Here is a 24,176-nt window from a genome sequence, read left to right as displayed (position 1 = left end):
AAGAACAACATAAATTCAAAAGTCAACATGAAGATAAGAGCGTTTGGCTCCTGGCTTACTGAATTTACATGTGGCATAATTAAGAAGAAAAGGTGTGTGGTCACAAATAGGTTTTCAATGTTTTATCTATTTTGTGCTCAGCAACAGTGAGTTGGTAGCAGACAGGGTTAATAGTTGGGGACCAGCCCGGGATGGGAGGAGAAATCTAGGCACCTAGGAAGGCAGCTTGCTGTTGATTAGTCAGATAGGAATAAACCTTGAGAAGTAACAGACCTATGATCTAGCAACTGGATGATGTGTGTAAAGAGGGGAGACCGCCATATATCAGACAGCACGTTCAGATGGAAACGGCAGCAGGATTCTGGATCTCAGGCAGGACGCTTAGTGGAAACCAAGGGAAGGAAGAAGTCCTCATCTTAAAAGGGACAGAACTACACTCAGGTGAGGAGCAGGCCAAGTGGCCTGAAGCAAGAACTAAGCTGAAGTTAGAATTCCTCATCTCCAACAAGAGGATCTTTACAAGATAATAAGCCATCGCTAATTGTTTGCTTGAGTTTCACCAGGCCTAAGGGTCCTAGAGGAGATGGCCAGGCTGGGACACTAGTTCTCCTACGGAGAGCTGAAGATGCAGCTGTACAGCAAGGAGCATGTGGCCTTCATCATCAGCATGTGGCCTTCATCTTCAAATGGACCGAGAGCATTAGTGAGAAGTCGCACAGACGCTCCTCAGCCACTGAGGTCCTCAAAAATGACACACCGACCCGTGAGGTCCTCACAGGGGAAGATGGAGTCTCATAGCGGTTTGCTAGATTGATGTAATATGTAATGGACGTGATGGACGGCCAGGTGGAACCGTGAAGTTCCTGCCTCTGGTAGAAGAAGCTCATGAAGTGTCCTGCTGCTATTTGATGTATATAAAGTTTATTTTTGGACTCTAGTCTCCCTCATTCATCTGGTCCTGGCCTCCCTCATTCATCTGGTCCTGGCCTCCCTCATTCATCTGGTCCTGGCCTCCCTCATTCATCTGGTCCTGGTCTCCCTCATTCATCTGGTCCTGGCCTCCCTCATTCATCTGGTCCTGGCCTCCCTCATTCATCTGGTCCTGGTCTCCCTCATTCATCTGGTCCTGGCCTCCCTCATTCATCTGGTCCTGGCCTCCCTCATTCATCTGGTCCTGGCCTCCCTCATTCATCTGGTCCTAGTCTCCCTCATTCATCTGGTCCTAGTCTCCCTCATTCATCTGGTCCTGGCCTCCCTCATTCATCTGGTCTCCCTCATTCATCTGGTCCTGGCCTCCCTCATTCATCTGGTCCTGGCCTCCCTCATTCATCTGGTCCTGGTCTCCCTCATTCATCTGGTCCTGGCCTCCCTCATTCATCTGGTCCTGGTCTCCCTCATTCATCTGGTCCTGGTCTCCCTCATTCATCTGGTCCTGGCCTCCCTCATTCATCTGGTCCTGGTCTCCCTCATTCATCTGGTCCTGGCCTCCCTCATTCATCTGGTCCTGGCCTCCCTCATTCATCTGGTCCTGGCCTCCCTCATTCATCTGGTCCTGGTCTCCCTCATTCATCTGGTCCTGGTCTCCCTCATTCATCTGGTCCTTGCCTCCCTCATTCATCTGGTCCTGGCCTCCCTCATTCATCTGGTCCTGGCCTGGCAAGTCAAGCGGCAGCATGCGGTCTACAGAGGTGTATCGCCAAGGTGATAGCGGCACACACCCAACCAGGACCCCATTTTACTATAGCATGGTGGGGGCGCAGGAAATGCGTACCTCGCCCCAGCATGCAATGCTGCAGGTGGTAGTGAAGTAAAAGGTAAATAAAGAAGGACACCAAGCACACGGTAAAAATGATCATTTATTACATATAAAAACAACAGAATGTACATAAAAATGCAAATCAGATCGAGGGGCTAAAAGAAATCGCCGCAGACGAGAGACAATAATGTAGACGGGATCAGACCCCGGACAAGACGCGGAGAACACAGGAGATAAAGGGAAATAGATATAAGGCACAAGTCCGGCCCCAGATCCCGGGGGCCACCGCTCACGTCTAGCCTCAGACCCAGGGCCGCCGCTCACGTCTAGCCTCAGACCCGGGGGCCGCCGCTCACGTCTAGCCTCAGACCCGGGGCCGCCGCTCACGTCTAGCCTCAGACCCGGGGCCGCCGCTCACGTCTAGCCTCAGACCCGGGGGCCGCCGCTCACGTCTAGCCTCAGACCCGGGGGCCGCCGCTCACGTCTAGCCTCAGACTCGGGGCCGCCGCTCACGTCTAGCCTCAGACCCGGGGCCGCCGCTCACGTCTAGCCTCAGACCCGGGGCCGCCGCTCACGTCTAGCCTCAGACCCGGGGCCGCCGCTCACGTCTAGCCTCAGACCCGGGGGCCGCCGCTCACGTCTAGCCTCAGACCCGGGGGCCGCCGCTCACGTCTAGCCTCAGACCCGGGGGCCGCCGCTCACGTCTAGCCTCAGACCCGGGGCCGCCGCTCACGTCTAGCCTCAGACCCGGGGGCCGCCGCTCACGTCTAGCCTCAGACCCGGGGCCGCCGCTCACGTCTAGCCTCAGACCCGGGGCCGCCGCTCACATCCGGCCCCAGACCCGGGGGCCGCCGCTCACGTCCGGCCCCAGGAGTGGGGGCCACCGCTCACGTCCGGCCCAAGATCCGGGGCCACCGCTCACAGAACAACGTATTACACTTCCATCTATAAAGCAATATCCAGAATCCAGACATTATTTATAAAAAACATACAGAAAAATACTTTAAAACCAGCCCTATACCATGTGACATATCTGCACCAATCACAGAGCTGCAGCAGCTTGTCATTTATGATGAGTCACATGATTCCACTGCTCCAATCACAGCTCTGGAGGCCTCACTGGATACATTGTTGCCAAAACATGAATGGAACTTCTGATCATGTGATCAGAAATAAACAGAAGATCGGGAGGTTCCCGGAGGAGCTCCTTCCCCGGCCGCTCCCCCTCCAAGGCGTGAACACTATCAGCAGTTAATAAAAATCCTTCCAAGAGCTTCAGTACAAGAAACGAGGAAACCTTCACTTAAGGAAAAACAGTGCAAAATCCAAGAATAGCAGCACAGTGCAAGTAACAGGGATGTGTGTCACGGGACTCGCAGGGCCCCAGTGTGTCACGGGACTCGCAGGGCCCCAGTGTGTCACGAGACTCGCAGGGCCCCAGTGTGTCACGGGACTCGCAGGGCCCCAGTGTGTCACGGGACTCGCAGGGCCCCAGTGTGTCACGGGACTCGCAGGGCCCCAGTGTGTCACGGGACTCGCAGGGCCCCAGTGTGTCACGGGACTCGCAGGGCCCCAGTGTGTCACGGGACTCGCAGGGCCCCAGTGTGTCACGGGACTCGCAGGGACCCATTGTGTCACGGGACTCGCAGGGACCCAGTGTGTCACGGGACTCGCAGGGACCCAGTGTGTCACGGGACTCGCAGGGACCCAGTGTGTCACGGGACTCGCAGGGACCCAGTGTGTCACGGGACCCGCAGGGCCCCAGTGTGTCACGGGACTCGCAGGGCCCCAGTGTGTCACGGGACTCGCAGGGCCCCAGTGTGTCACGGGACTCGCAGGGCCCCAGTGTGTCACGGGACTCGTAGAGCCTGAACAGTTAACCCCAGAAGCCAGGAGACTCTGGAGTATGCGTCTGAATAACGTCAGTAGTTGCCAGTAGGATGTATTGGGGGTCGGCGGTACGGGGGTCTCCAGCCTGCTCCCGGCTTCAGCCTCTTTGGCGGTCTCATTTTCCAGGCTTCTGGAGGGAACAAGTCACAGGGGCGAAAGTAGCCAAAGTTGGCTGGCAGCAGCATCATGGGTAAATATTGAGAGGAGGGAGGAGGACCTGGAAGAGAAGGACAAGACGTATGATCAGGCTCAGATGTACAAAGACTACTCCACCCATCATCTCATATTGGCATATAAGGATCAGTTACATCATATCACTCCAGTTACTTCCAGAGCTGCGCTCACTTCTACTGGTTACTTAGAAAACTGTGAACTGCAATTGGAGGATAAGACATGATGTAACAGCAGAATAGTGAGTGCAGCTCTGGAGGTGACTGGAGGTCACTGGCGGTGGTGCTGCTGGTGGGACTTGAATTTCAGAGCAGAGATGCCGGTGTTTGTCGCTCTGACCCCCCCTCTATAAATTCCTCCGTGGCCACGGACTGTGGGGTCATTACCTGGCGGTGGGCTGAAGTAGCCGGGGGTCATGTTGGCGCTCAGCAGCGGGCTGTCAGTCACAAAGGGCGAAACGGCTGAAACACAGAATATATCATCAGTATAAAGCATCAGGGCATGGGACAAGAGTGTACGGGACACAGGGATCAGGATGCCGGAAACAGAAGCGGAGGAGGAGACGACAGGGCGCCCGAAGTAGAGGGAGGAGGAGACGACAGGGCGCCGGAAGAAGAGGGAGGAGGAGGAGGAGACGACAGGGCGCCAGAAGAAGAGGAAGGAGAAGAAGAAGGAGACAGGGTATCGGAAGAAGAGGGAGGAGGAGGAGGAGACGACAGGGTGCCGGAAGAAGAGGAGGAGGAGACGACAGGGTGCCGGAAGAAGAGGAGGGGGAGGAGACAACAGGGTGCAGGAAGAAGAGGGAGGAGGAGAAGGAGATGACAGGGTGCCGCAAGAAGAGGAGGGGGAGGAGACGACAGGGTGTCTGGAGAAGAGGAAGGAGGAGGAGACGAGAGGGTGCCGGGAGAAGAGAAAGGAGGAGGAGACGGCAGGGTGCCGGAAGAAGAGGAGGAGATGGCAGGGTGTCGGAAGAAGAGGAGAGAGGAGGAGGAGACGACAGGGTGCCGGCAGAAGAGGGAGGAGGAGGAGGAGGAGACGACAGGGTGCCAGAAGAAGAGGAAGGAGGAGACGACAGGGTGACTGAAGAAGAGGAGGAGGAGACGACAGGGTGTCGGAAGAAGAGGAAGAGACGACAGGGTGCCAGAAGAGGAGGAGGAAGAGGAGGGGAAGACATGGTGCAGGAAGGGGAGGAGGAGACTACGACATGGTGCAGGAAGAGGAAGAGACAGAAATAACAACGACATGGTGCAGAAAGAGGAGGAGGAAGAGGAGACGGAGACAAGGACATGGGGCAGGAAGAGGAAGAGGAGACAAGGACACAGTGCAGGAAGAGTAAGAGGAGACAAGGACACTGTCACGCCAGGTGTGGGGAAGACTTACTGCAACACAGAGGGAAAAGGGGAGCCCAAACACTAGGGAAAGGAGGGAGTGGAGAACTCCTAGTCTGGTCTAGCGTCACCCTGTCTCAACTATCGTCCCTATATTGCCTCCTCAGCAATCGCCGCACGCGTGTCTTGCCCTACTCTCCCTGGCGTACGGCTAGGGATGGAAGGAGATGAGCGCTAGTCAACCTCCACTAAACTCTAGAGACAACGAGGGTAGACAAAAACAGGGGGAAATGGCTTAGCTTTAGATGAACTCCAAATAAGCACAAGGCCTCAAGCTCCATACAGGACAAAGTATTGCTCCTGCTAAGCCTCACAAGTAGAAATGGATATAGCCAGAGACTCCCTCTCAGACACACCAGGTATTTATACACCCAGGCAGAGAGCTAATTAGCAAGAGAGGTAGCCGCTAGGTCGTAAAGACAGTCTCTTATCTAAGAAACTGTCTGCAATGCCAAAAGTAGAGATGGCCTGCAACCCACTGCAGGGCGACTGTCTGTCACCTCTGACACACCTGTGACAGACACGGTGCAGGAAGAAGAGACAAGGACACGGTGCAGGAAGAGGAGACAAGGACACGGTGCAGGAAGAGGAGACAAGGACACGGTGCAGGAAGAGGAGACAAGGACACGGTGCAGGAAGAGGAGACAAGGACACGGTGCAGGAAGAGGAGACAAGGACACGGTGCAGGAAGAGGAGACAAGGACACGGTGCAGGAAGAGGAGACAAGGACACGGTGCAGGAAGAGGAGACAAGGACACGGTGCAGGAAGAGGAGACAAGGACACGATGCAGGAAGAGGAGACAAGGACACGATGCAGGAAGAGGAGACAAGGACACGGTGCAGGAAGAGGAGACAAGGACACGGTGCAGGAAGAGGAGACAAGGACACGGTGCAGGAAGAGGAGACAAGGACACGGTGCAGGAAGAGGAGACAAGGACACGATGCAGGAAGAGGAGACAAGGACACGGTGCAGGAAGAGGAGACAAGGACACGGTGCAGGAAGAGGAGACAAGGACACGGTGCAGGAAGAGGAGAAAAGGACACGGTGCAGGAAGAGGAGACAAGGACACGGTGCAGGAAGAGGAGACAAGGACACGGTGCAGGAAGAGGAGACAAGGACACGGTGCAGGAAGAGGAGACAAGGACACGATGCAGGAAGAGGAGACAAGGACACGGTGCTTGAAGAGGAGTAGACAACAAACAACATGGAGCAGGTAGAGGAGGAAATGACATGGGGTAGAGGGAGGAGATGAGGGCATGAGGCAAGAGTTGGAAAGTAATGATGGAGAAATGACAGCTGGAAGTTCACTTGTGCTTGGTTCTTACCATCTGAGCTGAAGAGCTGCTCACCGGTGACATATGCCGGGCACTGGATGCCTGGTGGGCAGAGAGTAGAGGTCGCAAATAACGTCACTGAGTCCATAGAGAAGTATGAGGCAGCGATACTCACCAGACACCGCGCGGATCTCACTCCCATCGAAGGACGTGTATCCAGGCATGTAGGCCGCCCCTGCAGAGACGCCAGAAGCTGTTGTGACCGGCCCAATTCTGTGCCACAGTGATACCATAATTACCCCATCGCGTGGGCAGCAATAAAGACTTACCCAGGCTATAGAGCTCTTTCTCCTGTCTTGCGGGCTGCTGCTTGGGGCAAGGTGCAGACGAAGGAGGAACCGTGAGACGAACAGAGTCTGCAACGTGGGAAAGACAGCGGATTACAGCAAGGCCGGCCGGATGAGGCGCCAACCTGCGATGTATATAGACCTAGGGTCCACGTAGCGCAGGACTTATTCTACTGATAGGGAACATTATCTAGCCCTGGAGTATAGAGACCACCGATTGTGAGCATCTCAGACCACAGGGAGCAGATGTAAGTGGTATCACGCACCCTCCGGCATCTGCTGCTTGGGAGGCTCCACGCCCCAGGCCAGTGCGATGTGGGTCAGCAGGATCTGCGTGTACTTCCGATGTGCCAGGTAGTTCCAGTGGACGCCATCACGGCATCGGAGGCGCAGGTCATAGCGGAAGTGGTAGTGCATGTCCAGCACGTCCAGATGGTGGAAATTTGCCAAAGTGGCGCTGAAGAAGTTCCCCTCCACGATGCCCGTCTGCAGGTTGTGTGGGATGTTATGGAACTGGAGACACAGAAAAGCAAAGCAAGGATGAAAAAGTGTCAGGGAAGAGGTCGTACCATAAAAAGGTCTTTAGCATAGTGGGACCCGGAGAACAACGTACCCCAGTGATGGCGGGGGCTTCTGGTGACGGTATATATTGGGCGCCTTCACGCAGAGGCCATTTTTGTGATGCGACGTCAAACAGATGGGGTGTGATTACTAGTCTGCAATCACATGAATGAAGCCCAGCGCTCAGCCTTATCCCAGCGCTCAACCTCATCACAGCGACAGGGTGGATCAGCTGCCAACATGGCGTCATGTGCCAATACTCTGGGCAGCACTATAGCCTTGTCAAGCTGGCGTCAAATCCCACCAAAGGAGTTTGTATGTTCTCCTTGTGGGATTCCTCCAGGTTCTCTTACCTCTCACACTCCAAAGACTGATAGGGAATGTAGATTGTGAGCCCCGATGGGGAGAGATGAGGTCTGCAAAGCTGAGGGATTAATAGACTTCACTTTACACGTAGCCCCTGTCTCCAAGGTCAGACATTGGTTACCTCCGGGATTTCGCTCTCCCTGTATCCGACCGGCATGGTCATGGTCCACATGATGAGGCACTGGGGGCTCAGAACCTCCTTGAGGCGCAGGAACAGGTGGTCCAGGTTGCTCTTGTAGCCCTCCAGATGTTGGTCGTTGTACCTGCAGGAGATGAGGACAATGAGGATCTGTCCCCAATATGGCGGCAGCGGATACCATGGCGGCAGTGGTCACCTATTGACATCCCAGACGCAGGAGTTTACTATCAGCACGTCCGGTGGGGGGCCGCTCTGGAAATCCGACAGTATGCTCTCCAGGTAAGCAGAGTAGACGCGGGTCAGGAAGTAGAATCGGACAAGATGGTGGCCGCTCCGGTACTGCCGCACTTCTCGGTACGTGGTCCCATTGTGCAATTTATTCATTTGGCCGCCCTCTATCAGCGAGTCATTCTCAAAAGTGAATTCCCCCTGTGGAGAAGAACAACGGCTCAGGCATGTGGAGGAGGATCGGCGATGGTATCACGGCAATAAGTGCAGAATAATCAGAAAAACTGGACGGTAAAGGAGAACCCATCAGTAACGGCCTCCGCTACGTCGTCAATCATCACCGGAAACGTTGGAATGAAGGAGAGATCAATACAAATCCAGACATAAACGTATCAATGATGTGACGGATGGACCCGTCTCCTCGCAGCGATGACAGGATGGTCCAGAGAGATCCATGATCTTACCACACCGCGGCACCACGGAAGTGAGAGAAGGCGCTCTGCGGGAAGACGAGGCCAAGGACGAGACACCAGCTATATGGCGACACTCCGGCTTGTGAGAAACAACAAACGGTGTCCTGGTAAATATGGTTTAAAGTCAGGTGAATGGTTAAACCCAGACGTGGACGGGTATTGCAGTGTGAACTGAGGTTTATCACCTGTGACGATTAGATTTGTTAATCCAAGAGAAATACCTTATTGTTTTTTATTACAGATTGCTGAGTTTTATTAATGTTCTGCTTGCTCGTCAGTTTATGTACACTAATATTAACTTGTAAAGTGTCCAGCATTCCACTAATCTCATTAGTATCTCAGGACCCTCTAACCAGTGTTTAAAACTCTTCTAGGCCAATTGTGTAAGTGTTGAAAGAAGATCTGGTGGAGCCTTCACCACAGGGAGTCTCACATGTAGACCCAGGTGATGCGGTCGACCTGAGAAAGATCCCTCCACTAATGTACACTGAGCTTTGGGGAGGGGGATGAAAGCAGTTCTGCCATTCAGGGGGCTGAGCCCAGAGAAGCAGAAGGGACAACTGTTTTTGTAGCAGCAGACTTGGGACGAGAATTAAGGAGCATCAGAAAGACTTTACAAGAAGAATGAGAGACATCCTTCAGGACAGTAGATGGATTGCATGGCATTACCCAAAGAGACACAGATTTGGATTCTACATGATTCTAGTCTAAGGGTACCGGCCCTGACTGGAAAGATTCGGATCTGCTCCATTAACCATCAGAGAGACATGAATACATTTTGGGGACACCAGGGTTGGGATGAAGAAGTCACCTGGCCCCATAGATATGTTGTTTGGGGTTGCCAGAAGGGACCCACCGGTTGCCTGCAACCCCCGGAGACATTTGGAGAAGCCAGGTTGGGACCCACCGATCATCTGGCACCAAGGAAACCATTGGAGAGGCCAGGGTGGGACTTTCGGGTCTCCTGGCCTTATACCTTGATGGACTGCTAGCTTCCTAAGCTTGCCGCTACCGTCTCTCTGTTGGGGCCCACTGGTTGAGGTAGTCGGCCCTGGAAGTCACAAAGTCGCAGCTGTTCTATCCTAGGCGGGTGGAGAAGGAAGGGTGAGACTGTGTAATGTTCCACCATCTTGGGTATTTCCTGGGACTGGTTCTATGTGTTTATTGTCCGCTTTGTGGTTCAATAAAGTATTGCCACGAGGTTTTACCCGCACCCTGTGTGGTCCAAGTAGCGTTACGCTCACGGAAGACCCCGGGTCTTCACATCACCGTGTAGCACATGTCCATATTGTTATTGGTAAGAATTAAACTGAAGTGGTAGAAATCATTGGAAGGGTTAATTGTGAAGATGGATCTACCATTTCAACTCTTACTTCAGTTACACAGATAAGTAACCTGGTACAGATGAACCCGAGCCCACATTACAAAGGTACAGCCCCAGGCCAGTCAGGAGGGGGATATATAGTCAGGGTCAAATAGTGAGAAGATGAAAGTGCAAGATACAAAGACTCCTCCTCAGCCTGGGCCTCTGCTGTAGAGAAGGCCCACCCCAGATAAGGAGGCCGAGTAGGATACATGGTTATGGGCTCTGCATTGGATGTTTGATATCTTGTGATAGATCTTTAGATATCATGTATCTTTCTGTATATCACATTAGTAAACTGTTATTGTATTTAGCGTTCTGTGTGAATCCATTTACTGTCGCATCTCTCAATACATTATAACATGTGGGGGCCGCAAAGGAGGGGGCCGAGGGGAGGGGCCTAAACAAATGGTTGTTAAAGAGGGAGAGTAGCAGTGGTCTTAGCGTCCATTTACACTGCGCGATGTTCACACAGCATGACCGCGCTTAGACGTGCACTGTTATACATCACTCAGTGCACATAGGCTGCCACTGTTCTCGGCAGCGCAGGTTACAGAAGACGATGTGCTGCCGAGAACAATGATCATTTCACCAAATGGTGACAGACAGCACGAATGCACTGGAAATCTCATTCACCATAATCTCAGTGTGAATGGAGCTTATGGCACTTCTCTTCAGGCAGTCTAGATCTGCCCGCAATAGGACTTGTACTCTCATTTTCAGCAGGCGCTCTCTGTCTCTCTCTCTGAATTTGCCATTGTCTCTGAGCTGGTGAGAGGAGATGAGCTGCTGTGACGTCTCCCATACACAGTCCACACAGACAGAGCAGGGATCCCTCATTTCTATGTAGCACAGAGGACATTATACAGCAGAACTGAGCAGTGTAGATGTGAATCCAGCTCTGGGCAGAAGGAAACGACTTGATACAAAACGCAGCTCCATCTCTGTGTGTAGAAGCTGTCATTTTAAATGAAATGAAATCTGTAGGACAAGGAATATTTTATGTGTGAACAGACACTAAACAGTTTCCTAGCAGTAATGTGTAGAGTCACGCCGGCCCGTGTACGGCCACGTTCACACAATGTCACCAGCCCAGAGACACCACAGAGGTTTCCTCACCGCAGCAGCTAGAAACTGTCTGAACTTTATCCATTGACAAAGTATCAGCGACAACCAGATGAACCCGGATTATTAAAGCTGGAAAAAGGGGGATGGGGCGGACCCCCGGGCAGGAGCAAATCGGTTTTCTATTAGAAACAAGATATGTTTAAGTGTGAATTAAAGGTAACGTCATGGAGGAGCGCGGAGAGGAGGGTCCACAGAGACCGCACTGCCAGGCGCGGGCGGACGCCGACCAGGAGCCGGGCGCGGGCGGGACGCCGACCAGGAGCCGGGCGCGGGCGGGACGCCGACCAGGAGCCGGGCGCGGGAGGGACGCCGACCAGGAGCCGGGCGCGGGAGGGACGCCGACCAGGAGCCGGGCGCGGGAGGGACGCCGACCAGGAGCCGGGCGCGGGAGGGACGCCGACCAGGAGCCGGGCGCGGGAGGGACGCCGACCAGGAGCCGGGCGCGGGAGGGACGCCGACCAGGAGCCGGGCGCGGGAGGGACGCCGACCAGGAGCCGGGCGCGGGAGGGACGCCGACCAGGAGCCGGGCGCGGGAGGGACGCCGACCAAGAGCCGGGCGCGGGAGGGACGCCGACCAAGAGCCGGGCGCGGGAGGGACGCCGACCAAGAGCCAGGAGCGGGAGGGACGCCGACCAGAAGCCGGGCGCGGGAGGGACGCCGACCAGGAGCCGGGCGCGGGAGGGACGCCGACCAGGAGCCGGGCGCGGGAGGGACGCCGACCAGGAGCCGGGCGCGGGAGGGACGCCGACCAGGAGCCGGGCGCGGGAGGGACGCCGACCAGGAGCCGGGCGCGGGAGGGACGCCGACCAGGAGCCGGGCGCGGGAGGGACGCCGACCAGGAGCCGGGCGCGGGAGGGACGCCGACCAGGAGCCGGGCGCGGGAGGGACGCCGACCAGGAGCCGGGCGCGGGAGGGACGCCGACCAGGAGCCGGGCGCGGGAGGGACGCCGACCAGGAGCCGGGCGCGGGAGGGACGCCGACCAGGAGCCGGGCGCGGGCGGACGCCGACCAGGAGCCGGGCGCGGGAGGGACGCCGACCAGGAGCCGGGCGCGGGAGGGACGCCGACCAGGAGCCGGGCGCGGGAGGGACGCCGACCAGGAGCCGGGCGCGGGCGGACGCCGACCAGGAGACGGGTGCGGGAGGGACGCCGACTAGGAGCCAGGCGCGGGAGGGACGCCGACCAGGAGCCAGGCGCGGGCGGACGCCGACCAGGAGCCAGGCGCAGATGGAGACGAGAGCACATTATTGAGGACATCACTTGGAAGACAGTCTGGAGCTTGTGCCCTCACAGATGCATTTAGCTCTGGGGGAAAGAAACACTATTGATCACATTATGGGATGTCAGGATACAGACACGTGGGGTCACACTGATCATTAGGCTTTGGATCCGCCTGTGATTTCCGTTCATTGATTATGTCGTCACTGAGAATGGAGATCGGATCTGGTTTCCGTGTCCTCCTCCATGGTGTCGGCTTCTGGTTTCCGCCTTCTCCTCCAGTTCTGGGCCGGGTCCATGGTGTCGGCTTCTGGTTTCCGCCTTCTCCTCCAGTTCTGGGCCGGGTCCATGGTGTCGGCTTCTGGTTTCCGTGTCCTCCTCCAGTTCTGGGCCGGGTCCATGGTGTCGGCTTCTGGTTTCCGCCTTCTCCTCCAGTTCTGGGCCGGGTCCATGGTGTCGGCTTCTGGTTTCCGCCTTCTCCTCCAGTTCTGGGCCGGGTCCATGGTGTCGGCTTCTGGTTTCCGCCTTCTCCTCCAGTTCTGGGCCGGGTCCATGGTGTCGGCTTCTGGTTTCCGCGTCCTCCTCCAGTTCTGGGCCGGGTCCATGGTGTCGGCTTCTGGTTTCCGCCTTCTCCTCCAGTTCTGGGCCGGGTCCATGGTGTCGGCTTCTGGTTTCCACGTCCTCCTCCAGTTCTGGGCCGGGTCCATGGTGTCGGCTTCTGGTTTCCGCCTTCTCCTCCAGTTCTGGGCCGGGTCCATGGTGTCGGCTTCTGGTTTCCGCCTTCTCCTCCAGTTCTGGGCCGGGTCCATGGTGTCGGCTTCTGGTTTCCGCCTTCTCCTCCAGTTCTGGGCCGGGTCCATGGTGTCGGCTTCTGGTTTCCGCCTTCTCCTCCAGTTCTGGGCCGGGTCCATGGTGTCGGCTTCTGATTTCCGCGTCCTCCTCCAGTTCTGGGCCGGGTCCATGGTGTCGGCTTCTGGTTTCCGCCTTCTCCTCCAGTTCTGGGCCGGGTCCATGGTGTCGGCTTCTGGTTTCCACGTCCTCCTCCAGTTCTGGGCCGGGTCCATGGTGTCGGCTTCTGGTTTCGGGTTCTCCTCCAGTTCTGGGCCGGGTCCATGGTGTCGGCTTCTGGTTTCCGCGTCCTCCTCCAGTTCTGGGCCGGGTCCATGGTGTCGGCTTCTGGTTTCCGCCTTCTCCTCCAGTTCTGGGCCGGGTCCATGGTGTCGGCTTCTGGTTTCCGCCTTCTCCTCCAGTTCTGGGCCAGGTCCATGGTGTCGGCTTCTGGTTTCCGCGTCCTCCTCCAGTTCTGGGCCGGGTCCATGGTGTCGGCTTCTGGTTTCCGCCTTCTCCTCCAGTTCTGGGCCGGGTCCATGGTGTCGGCTTCTGGTTTCCACGTCCTCCTCCAGTTCTGGGCCGGGTCCATGGTGTCGGCTTCTGGTTTCCGCCTTCTCCTCCAGTTCTGGGCCGGGTCCATGGTGTCGGCTTCTGGTTTCCGCCTTCTCCTCCAGTTCTGGGCCGGGTCCATGGTGTCGGCTTCTGGTTTCCGCCTTCTCCTCCAGTTCTGGGCCGGGTCCATGGTGTCGGCTTCTGGTTTCCGCCTTCTCCTCCAGTTCTGGGCCGGGTCCATGGTGTCGGCTTCTGGTTTCCGCCTTCTCCTCCAGTTCTAGGCCGGGTCCATGGTGTCGGCTTCTGGTTTCCGCCTTCTCCTCCAGTTCTGGGCCGGGTCCATGGTGTCGGCTTCTGGTTTCCGCCTTCTCCTCCAGTTCTAGGCCGGGTCCATGGTGTCGGCTTCTGGTTTCCGCCTTCTCCTCCAGTTCTGGGCCGGGTCCATGGTGTCGGCTTTTGGTCTCTTTGTATCTGGATCTTCCAGACGCTTCTGTATCGATCTTACATTTATTATTACGATGTTTCCAGTGATGATTCACAATGTAGCGGAGAAAGTATCCACCTTCTTTTTCTCATCTCGCAGTTCACATTTCCCCTTTATCTGTCACTTATTATCTTATTACAAAAGTAATCACAATAGACAGACCTTAGGGGGCTTATTAATGGCCGAGAGGATAACAGATCGCAGCTCTGGAGACGCCTGCGGCCTCTTCATCAGGCACAACCATAAATCTGAGGGGTCTCATAGTAAAGAGCATAAAGACCGGTATATGAAGGCAGAGAGCGGCGGAGCAGAGAGAGGGGGAGCAGAGAGAGGGGGAGCGGAGAGAGGCGGAGCGGAGAGAGGCGGAGGGGAGAGAGGCGGAGGGGAGAGAGGCGGAGGGGAGAGCGGCGGAGGGGAGAGCGGCGGAGGGGAGAGCGGCGGAGGGGAGAGAGGGGGAGCAGAGAGCGGCGGAGCAGAGAGCGGCGGAGCGGAGAGAGGGGGAGCGGAGAGAGGCGGAGCACAGAGCGGCGGAGCAGGGAGCGGCGGAGCAGAGAGAGGCGGAGCAGAGAGAGGCGGAGCAGAGAGCGGCGGAGCGGAGAGCGTCGCAGCGGAGAGAGACGGAGCGGAGAGCGGCGCAGCGGAGAGAGACGGAGCGGAGAGCGGCGGAGCAGGGAGCGGCGGAGGGGAGAGCGGCGCAGCGGAGAGAGGCGGAGCAGAGAGCGGCGGAGCAGAGAGAGGGGGAGCAGAGAGAGGGGGAGCAGAGAGAGGGGGAGCAGAGAGAAGCGGAGCGGAGAGAGGCGGAGCGGAGAGAGGCGGAGGGGAGAGAGGCGGAGGGGAGAGCGGCGGAGGGGAGAGCGGCGGAGGGGAGAGCGGCGGAGGGGAGAGAGGGGGAGCAGAGAGCGGCGGAGCAGAGAGCGGCGGAGCGGAGAGAGGGGGAGCGGAGAGAGGCGGAGCACAGAGCGGCGGAGCAGGGAGCGGCGGAGGGGAGAGCGGCGGAGCAGAGAGCGGCGGAGCGGAGAGCGTCGCAGCGGAGAGAGACGGAGCGGAGAGCGGCGCAGCGGAGAGAGACGGAGCGGAGAGCGGCGGAGCAGGGAGCGGCGGAGGGGAGAGCGGCGGAGCAGAGAGAGGCGGAGCAGAGAGCGGCGGAGCGGAGAGCGTCGCAGCGGAGAGAGACGGAGCGGAGAGCGGCGCAGCGGAGAGAGGCGGAGCGGAGAGCGGCGGAGCGGAGAGAGGCGGAGCGGAGAGCGGCGGAGCGGAGAGCGGCGGAGCGGAGGGCGGCGGCGGAGCGGAGCAGAGAGAGGGGGAGCGGAGAGCGGCGGAGCGGAGAGAGGGGGAGCGGAGAGCGTCGCAGCGGAGAGAGACGGAGCGGAGAGCGGCGGAGCACAGAGCGGCGGATCGGAGAGCGTCGCAGCGGAGAGAGACAGAGCGGAGAGCAGCGGAGCGGAGAGCGTCGCAGCGGAGAGAGACGGAGCGGAAAGCGGCGCAGCGGAGGGCGGCGGAGCGGAGAGCGGCGGAGCAGAGACAGGCGGAGCAGAGAGCGGAAGACCAGAGAGAGCGGCGGAGCAGAGAGAGGCGGAGAGCGGCGGAGGGGAGAGCGGCGGAGGGGAGAGAGGGGGAGCGGAGAGCGGAGAGAGATGGAGCGGAGAGCGGGGGGGGGGGGGCGGAGAGCGGGGGGGCGGAGAGAGACGGAGCGGAGAGGAGAGGCGGATCGGAGAGCGTCGCAGCGCAGAGAGACGGAGCGGAGAGCGGCGCAGCGGAGAGCGGGGGGGCAGAGAGAGGCGGAGCAGAGAGAGGCGGAGCAGAGAGAGGCGGAGCGGAGAGAGGCGGAGCGGAGAGAGGCGGAGGGGAGAGCGGCGGAGCGGAGAGCGGCGGAGCAGAGGACGGCGGAGCAGAGAGAGGCGGAGCAGAGAGAGGCAGAGCAGAGAGAGGCAGAGCAGAGATCGGAAGAGCAGAGAGCGGAAGAGCAGAGAGCGGAAGAGCAGAGAGCGGAAGAGCACAGAGCGGAAGAGCACAGAGCGGAAGAGCACAGAGCGGCGGAGCGGAGAGAGGCGGAGCGGAGAGCGGGGGGGGCGGAGAGAGACGGAGCGGAGAGCGGGGGGGGCGGAGAGAGACGGAGCGGAGAGCGGGGGAGCGGAGAGGCGGAGCGGAGAGCGGCGGAGCGGAGAGAGGCGGAGCGGAGAGAGGCGGAGCGGAGAGCGGCGGAGCGGAGGGCGGCGGAGCAGAGGGCGGCGGAGCGGAGAGAGGCGGAGCGGAGAGCGGCGGAGCAGAGAGCGGCGGAGCGGAGAGAGGCGGAGCAGGGAGCGGCGGAGCAGAGAGCGGCGGAGCGGAGAGCGGCGGAGGGGAGAGCGGCAGAGCAGAGAGAGGCGAAGCGGAGAGCGGCGGAGCGGAGAGAGGCGCAGCGGAGAGAGGCGGAGTGGAGAGCGGCGGAGCAGAGAGGCGCAGCAGAGAGAGCGGCGGAGGGGAGAGAGGCGGAGCGGAGAGCGGCGGAGCAGAGAGAGGCGGAGGGGAGAGCGGCGGAGGGGAGAGCGGCGGAGGGGAGAGCGGCGGAGGGGAGAGCGGCGGAGGGGAGAGCGGCGGAGGGGAGAGCGGCGGAGCGGAGAGAGGCGGAGGGGAGAGCGGCGGAGCGGAGAGAGGCGGAGGGGAGAGCGGCGGAGGGGAGAGAGGCGGAGGGGAGAGAGGCGGAGGGGAGAGCGGCGGAGGGGAGAGCGGCGGAGGGGAGAGCGGCGGAGGGGAGAGCGGCAGAGCGGAGAGCGGCGGAGCAGGGAGCGGCGGAGCGGAGAGAGGCGGAGCGGAGAGAGGCGGAGCACAGAGCGGCAGAGCACAGAGCGGCGGAGCGGAGAGCGGCGGAGGGGAGAGAGGCGGAGCACAGAGCGGCGGAGGGGAGAGAGGCGGAGCGGAGAGAGGCGGAGCACAGAGGGCCGGAGCGGAGAGCGGCGGAGGGGAGAGAGGCGGAGCACAGAGCGGAGGAGGGGAGAGAGGTGGAGCGGAGAGAGGCGGGGCGGAGAGAGGCGGAGGGGAGAGAGGCGGAGGGGAGAGAGGTGGAGCAGAGAGCGGCGGAGCAGAGAGCGGCAGAGCAGAGAGCGGCAGAGCAGAGAGCGGAGAGCGGCGGAGCAGAGAGCGGCAGAGCAGAGAGCGGCAGAGCAGAGAGCGACAGAGCAGAGAGCGGAGAGAGGCGGAGCAGAGAGCGGCGGAGCAGAGAGCGGCGGAGCAGAGAGCGGCGGAGCAGAAAGCGGCGGAGCAGGAGAGAGGCGGAGCGGAGAGAGGCGGAGCGGAGAGAGGCGGAGCAGAGAGCGGCGGAGCAGAGAGCGGGAGAGCAGAGAGAGGCGGAGCGGAGAGCGGCGGAGCGGGAGAGCGGCGGAGCGGGAGAGCAGAGAGCGGTGGAGCAGAGAGCGGAGAGAGGCGGAGCAGAGAGCGGGAGAGCAGAGAGCGGCGGAGCAGAGACTTTGCTGCTTCTTCTTCCCTGCGATTTGCTGATTATAGCACAACAATAAATAAGCAGAAATCCCCCCCGACACCGGCAATACCGGGACACTCACCGGTGGTTTTTTCAGCTGATCTTCAGACAGAAACGCGTCGTCCTGCAGAAACTTCACCAGATCTTTATACACCGATCTCTGGACTGAAAGACAAAAGAGTCACAGCGAACAGGAGCCATCATCACCACGAGCAGCCGGCTCTGACCTGACTACTGGAGAGAACTGCTCAGACACGAGCCAGAAGCCATTATCACCACGAGCAGCCGGCTCTGACCTGACTACTGGGGGGAATTGCTCAGACACGAGCCCGGAGCCATTATCACCACGAGCAGCCGGCTCTGACCTGACTACTGGGGGGAACTGCTCAGACACGAGCCCGGGGCCATCATCACCACGAGCAGCCGGCTCTGACCTGACTACAGGGGGGGACTGCTCAGACACGAGCCGGAAGCCATTATCACCACGAGCAGCCGGCTCTGACATGACTACTGGGGGGAACTGCTCAGACACGAGCCCGGAGCCATTATCACCGCGAGCAGCCGGCTCTGACCTGACTACTGGGGGGAACTGCTCAGACACGAGCCCGGGGCCATCATCACCACGAGCAGCCGGCTCTGACCTGACTACTGGGGGGAACTGCTCAGACACGAGCCCGGGGCCATCATCACCACGAGCAGCCGGCTCTGACCTGACTACTGGAGAGAACTGCTCAGACACGAGCCAGAAGCCATTATCACCACGAGCAGCCGGCTCTGACCTGACTACTGGGGGGAATTGCTCAGACACGAGCCCGGAGCCATTATCACCACGAGCAGCCGGCTCTGACCTGACTACTGGGGGGAACTGCTCAGACACGAGCCCGGGGCCATCATCACCACGAGCAGCCGGCTCTGACCTGACTACAGGGGGGGACTGCTCAGACACGAGCCGGAAGCCATTATCACCACGAGCAGCCGGCTCTGACATGACTACTGGGGGGAACTGCTCAGACACGAGCCCGGAGCCATTATCACCGCGAGCAGCCGGCTCTGACCTGACTACTGGGGGGAACTGCTCAGACACGAGCCCGGGGCCATCATCACCACGAGCAGCCGGCTCTGACCTGACTACTGGGGGGAACTGCTCAGACACGAGCCCGGGGCCATCATCACCACGAGCAGCCGGCTCTGACCTGACTACTGGAGAGAACTGCTCAGACACGAGCCAGAAGCCATTATCACCACGAGCAGCCGGCTCTGACCTGACTACTGGGGGGAACTGCTCAGACACGAGCCCGGAGCCATTATCACCACGAGCAGCCGGCTCTGACCTGACTACTGGGGGGAACTGCTCAGACACGAGCCCGGAGCCATTATCACCACGAGCAGCCGGCTCTGACCTGACTACTGGGGGGGACTGCTCAGACACGAGCCGGAAGCCATTATCACCACGAGCAGCCGGCTCTGACCTGACTACTGGGGGGAACTGCTCAGACACGAGCCCGGGGCCATCATCACCAAGAGCAGCCAGCTATGACCTGACTACTGGGGGGAACTGCTCAGACACGAGCCTGGAGCAATCATCACCACGAGCAGCCGGCTCTGACCTGACTACTGGGGGGAACTGCTCAGACACGAGCCCGGAGCCATCATCACCACGAGCAGTCGGCTCTGACCTGACTACTGGGGGGAAACTGCTCAGACACGAGCCCGGAGCCATCATCACCACGAGCAGCCGGCTCTGACCTGACTATTGGGGGGACTGCTCAGACACGAGCCCGGAGCCATCATCACCTCGAGCAGTCGGCTCTGACCTGACTACTGGGGGGAAACTGCTCAGACACGAGCCCGGAGCCATCATCACCACGAGCAGCCGGCTCTGACCTGACTACTGGGGGGAAACTGCTCAGACACGAGCCCGGAGCCATCATCACCTCGAACAGCCGGCTCTGACCTGACTACTGGGGGGAAACTGCTCAGACACGAGCCCGGAGCCATTTTCACCACGAGCAGCCGGCTCTGACCTGACTACTGGGGGGAAACTGCTCAGACACGAGCCCGGATCCATCATCACCACGAGCAGCCGGCTCTGACCTGACTACTGGGGGGAACTGCTCAGACAAGAGCCCGGAGCCATCATCACCACGAGCAGCCGGCTCTGACCTGACTACTGGGGGGAACTGCTCAGACAAGAGCCCGGAGCCATCATCACCACGAGCAGCCGGCTCTGACCTGACTACTGGGGGGAACTGCTCAGACACGAGCCCGGAGCCATCCTCACCACGAGCAGCCGGCTCTGACCTGACTACTGGGGGGAACTGCTCAGACACGAGCCCGGAGCCATTATCACCGCGAGCAGCCGGCTCTGACCTGACTACTGGGGGGAACTGCTCAGACACGAGCCCGGGGCCATCATCACCACGAGCAGCCGGCTCTGTCCTGACTATTGGGGGGGACTGTTCAGACACGAACCCGGAGCCATCATCACCACGAGCAGCCGGCTCTGACCTGACTACTGGGGGGGAACTGCTCAGACACGAGCCCGGAGCAATCATCACCACGAGCAGCGGGCTCTGACCTGACTACTGGAGAGAACTGCTCAGACACGAGCCAGAAGCCATTATCACCACGAGCAGCCGGCTCTGACCTGACTACTGGGGGGAACTGCTCAGACACGAGCCCGGAGCCATTATCACCACGAGCAGCCGGCTCTGACCTGACTACTGGGGGGAACTGCTCAGACACGAGCCCGGGGCCATCATCACCACGAGCAGCCGGCTCTGACCTGACTACTGGGGGGGACTGCTCAGACACGAGCCGGAAGCCATTATCACCACGAGCAGCCGGCTCTGACCTGACTACTGGGGGGAACTGCTCAGACACGAGCCCGGGGCCATCATCACCACGAGCAGCCAGCTATGACCTGACTACTGGGGGGAACTGCTCAGACACGAGCCTGGAGCAATCATCACCACGAGCAGCCGGCTCTGACCTGACTACTGGGGGGAACTGCTCAGACACGAGCCCGGAGCCATCATCACCACGAGCAGTCGGCTCTGACCTGACTACTGGGGGGAAACTGCTCAGACACGAGCCCGGAGCCATCATCACCTCGAGCAGCCGGCTCTGACCTGACTACTGGGGGGAAACTGCTCAGACACGAGCCCGGAGCCATCATCACCACGAGCAGCCGGCTCTGACCTGACTACTGGGGGGAACTGCTCAGACAAGAGCCCGGAGCCATCATCACCACGAGCAGCCGGCTCTGACCTGACTACTGGGGGGAACTGCTCAGACAAGAGCCCGGAGCCATCATCACCACGAGCAGCCGGCTCTGACCTGACTACTGGGGGGAACTGCTCAGACACGAGCCCGGAGCCATCCTCACCACGAGCAGCCGGCTCTGACCTGACTACTGGGGGGAACTGCTCAGACACGAGCCCGGAGCCATCATCACCACGAGTAGCCGGCTCTGACCTGACTACTGGGGGGAACTGCTCAGACACGAGCCCAGAACAATCATCACCACGAGCAGCCGGCTCTGACCTGACTACTGGGGAAAACTGCTCAGACACGAGCCCGGAGCCATTATCACCACGAGCAGCAGGCTCTGACCTGACTACTGGGGGGAACTGCTCAGACAAGAGCCCGGAGCCATCATCACCACGAGCAGCCGGCTCTGACCTGACTACTGGGGGCAACTGCTCAGACACGAGCCCGGAGCCATCATCACCACGAGCAGCCAGCTCTGACCTGACTACTGGGGGGAACTGCTCAGACACGAGCCCGGAGCCATCATCACCACGAGCAGCCGGCTCTGACCTGACTACTGGGGGGGGGAACTGCTCAGACACGAGCCCAGAGCCATCATCACCACGAGCAGCCGGCTCTGACCTGACTACTGGGGGGAACTGCTCAGACACGAGCCCGGAACCATCATCACCACGAGCAGCCGGCTCTGACCTGACTACTGGGGGGAACTGCTCAGACATGAGCCCGGAGCAATCATCACCACGAGCAGCCGGCTCTGACCTGACTACTGGGGGGACTGCTCAGACACGAGCCAGGAGCCATCATCACTACGAGCAGCCGACTCTGACCTGACTACTGGGGGGATAACTGCTCAGACATGAGTCCGGAGCCATCATCACCACGAGCAGCCAGCTCCGACCTGACTACTGGGGGGAACTGCTCATACACGGGCCCGGAGCCATCATCACCACGAACAGCCGGCTCTGACCTGACTACTGGGGAGAACTGCTCAGACACGAGCTCGGAGCCATCATCATCACGTGCAGCCGGCTCTGAAGTGACTACTGGTGGGAACTGCTCAGACACGAGCCCGGAGCCATCATCACCACGAGCAGCCGGCTCTGACCTGACTACTGGGGAGAACTGCTCAGACACGAGCCCGGAGCCATCATCACAACGAGCAGCCGGCTCTGACCTGACTACTGGTGGGAACTGCTCAGACACGAGCCCGGAGCCATCATCACCACGAGCAGCCGGCTCTGACCTGACTACTGAGGGGGGAACTGCTCAGACACGAGCCCGGAGCCATCATCACCACGAGCAGCCGACTCTGACCTGACTACTGGGGGGAGAACTGCTTAGACACGAGCCCGGAGCCATCATCACCACGAGCAGCCGGCTCTGACCTGACTACTGGGGGGAGAACTGCTCAGACACGAGCCCGGAGCCATCATCACCACGAGCAGCCGGCTCTGACCTGACTACCGAGAGAACTGCTCAGACACGAGCCCGGAGCCATCACCACGAACAGCAGGCTCTGACCTGACTACTGGGGGGAGAACTGCTCAGACAAGAGCCCGGAGCCATCATCACCATGAGCAGCCGGCTCTGACCTGACTACTGAGGGGACTGCTCAGACACGAGCCCGGAGCCATCATCACCACGAGCAGCCGGCTCTGACCTGACTACTGGGGGGGGAACTGCTCAGACACGAGCCCGGAGCCATCATCACCACGAGCAGCCAGCTCTGACCTGACTACTGGGGGGGAACTGCTCAGACACAAGCCCGGAGCCATCATCACCACGAGCAGCCGGCTCTGACCTGACTACTGGGGGGGAACTGCTCAGACACGAGCCCGGAGCCATCATCACCACGAGCAGCCGGCTCTGAAGTGACTACTGGTGGGAACTGCTCAGACACGAGCCCGGAGCCATCATCACCACGAGCAGCCGGCTCTGACCTGACTACTGGGGGGGAACTGCTCAGACACGAGCCCGAAGACATCACCAACACGAGCAGCCAGCTCTGACCTGACTACTGGGGGGGAACTGCTCAGACACAAGCCCGGAGCCATCATCACCACGAGCAGCCGGCTCTGACCTGACTACTGGGGGGGAACTGCTCAGACACGAGCCCGGAGCCATCATCACCACGAGCAGCCGGCTCTGAAGTGACTACTGGTGGGAACTGCTCAGACACAAGCCCGGAGCCATCATCACCACGAGCAGCCGGCTCTGACCTGACTACTGGGGGGAACTGCTCAGACACGAGCCCGGAGCCATTATCACCACGAGCAGCCGGCTCTGACCTGACTACTGGGGGGAACTGCTCAGACACGAGCCCGGAGCCATTATCACCACGAGCAGCCGGCTCTGACCTGACTACTGGGGGGGACTGCTCAGACACGAGCCGGAAGCCATTATCACCACGAGCAGCCGGCTCTGACCTGACTACTGGGGGGAACTGCTCAGACACGAGCCCGGGGCCATCATCACCAAGAGCAGCCAGCTATGACCTGACTACTGGGGGGAACTGCTCAGACACGAGCCTGGAGCAATCATCACCACGAGCAGCCGGCTCTGACCTGACTACTGGGGGGAACTGCTCAGACACGAGCCCGGAGCCATCATCACCACGAGCAGTCGGCTCTGACCTGACTACTGGGGGGAAACTGCTCAGACACGAGCCCGGAGCCATCATCACCACGAGCAGCCGGCTCTGACCTGACTATTGGGGGGACTGCTCAGACACGAGCCCGGAGCCATCATCACCACGAGCAGCCGGCTCTGACCTGACTATTGGGGGGACTGCTCAGACACGAGCCCGGAGCCATCATCACCTCGAGCAGTCGGCTCTGACCTGACTACTGGGGGGAAACTGCTCAGACACGAGCCCGGAGCCATCATCACCACGAGCAGCCGGCTCTGACCTGACTACTGGGGGGAAACTGCTCAGACACGAGCCCGGAGCCATCATCACCTCGAGCAGCCGGCTCTGACCTGACTACTGGGGGGAAACTGCTCAGACACGAGCCCGGAGCCATTTTCACCACGAGCAGCCGGCTCTGACCTGACTACTGGGGGGAAACTGCTCAGACACGAGCCCGGAGCCATCATCACCACGAGCAGCCGGCTCTGACCTGACTACTGGGGGGAACTGCTCAGACAAGAGCCCGGAGCCATCATCACCACGAGCAGCCGGCTCTGACCTGACTACTGGGGGGAACTGCTCAGACAAGAGCCCGGAGCCATCATCACCACGAGCAGCCGGCTCTGACCTGACTACTGGGGGGAACTGCTC

At 59.8% G+C, this 24,176-nt stretch overlaps 1 protein-coding gene across 2 annotated transcripts in view; it reads right to left on the bottom strand.

The window, feature by feature from the left end:
• Window positions 1-1,838: 1,838 nt before the first annotated feature.
• LOC141164996 (PC-esterase domain-containing protein 1A-like) overlaps window positions 1,839-24,176 on the bottom strand; it is a 224,735-nt gene continuing 202,397 nt past the window's right edge. For both annotated transcript variants that reach the window (XM_073650657.1, XM_073650653.1), the window contains exons 3-11: window positions 17,706-17,788; window positions 8,090-8,322; window positions 7,876-8,017; window positions 7,094-7,340; window positions 6,810-6,896; window positions 6,656-6,715; window positions 6,532-6,582; window positions 4,204-4,278; window positions 1,839-3,863 (exon numbers count right to left, since the gene is read on the bottom strand). In XM_073650657.1, the coding sequence (XP_073506758.1) occupies window positions 3,679-3,863; window positions 4,204-4,278; window positions 6,532-6,582; window positions 6,656-6,715; window positions 6,810-6,896; window positions 7,094-7,340; window positions 7,876-8,017; window positions 8,090-8,322; window positions 17,706-17,788 (1,163 nt within the window). In that variant the 3' untranslated portion in view covers window positions 1,839-3,678. The remainder of the gene's footprint in view (window positions 3,864-4,203; window positions 4,279-6,531; window positions 6,583-6,655; window positions 6,716-6,809; window positions 6,897-7,093; window positions 7,341-7,875; window positions 8,018-8,089; window positions 8,323-17,705; window positions 17,789-24,176) is intronic.

This window comes from Phyllobates terribilis, unplaced genomic scaffold, assembly GCF_046119375.1.
Source record: "Phyllobates terribilis strain yellow unplaced genomic scaffold, ASM4611937v1 Scaffold_1__5_contigs__length_1240528914, whole genome shotgun sequence".
Lineage (NCBI taxonomy): Eukaryota > Metazoa > Chordata > Amphibia > Anura > Dendrobatidae > Phyllobates > Phyllobates terribilis.
The sequence above is the reverse complement of the archived record's forward strand: the minus strand, read 5'-3'. Positions and strand labels throughout refer to the sequence as shown.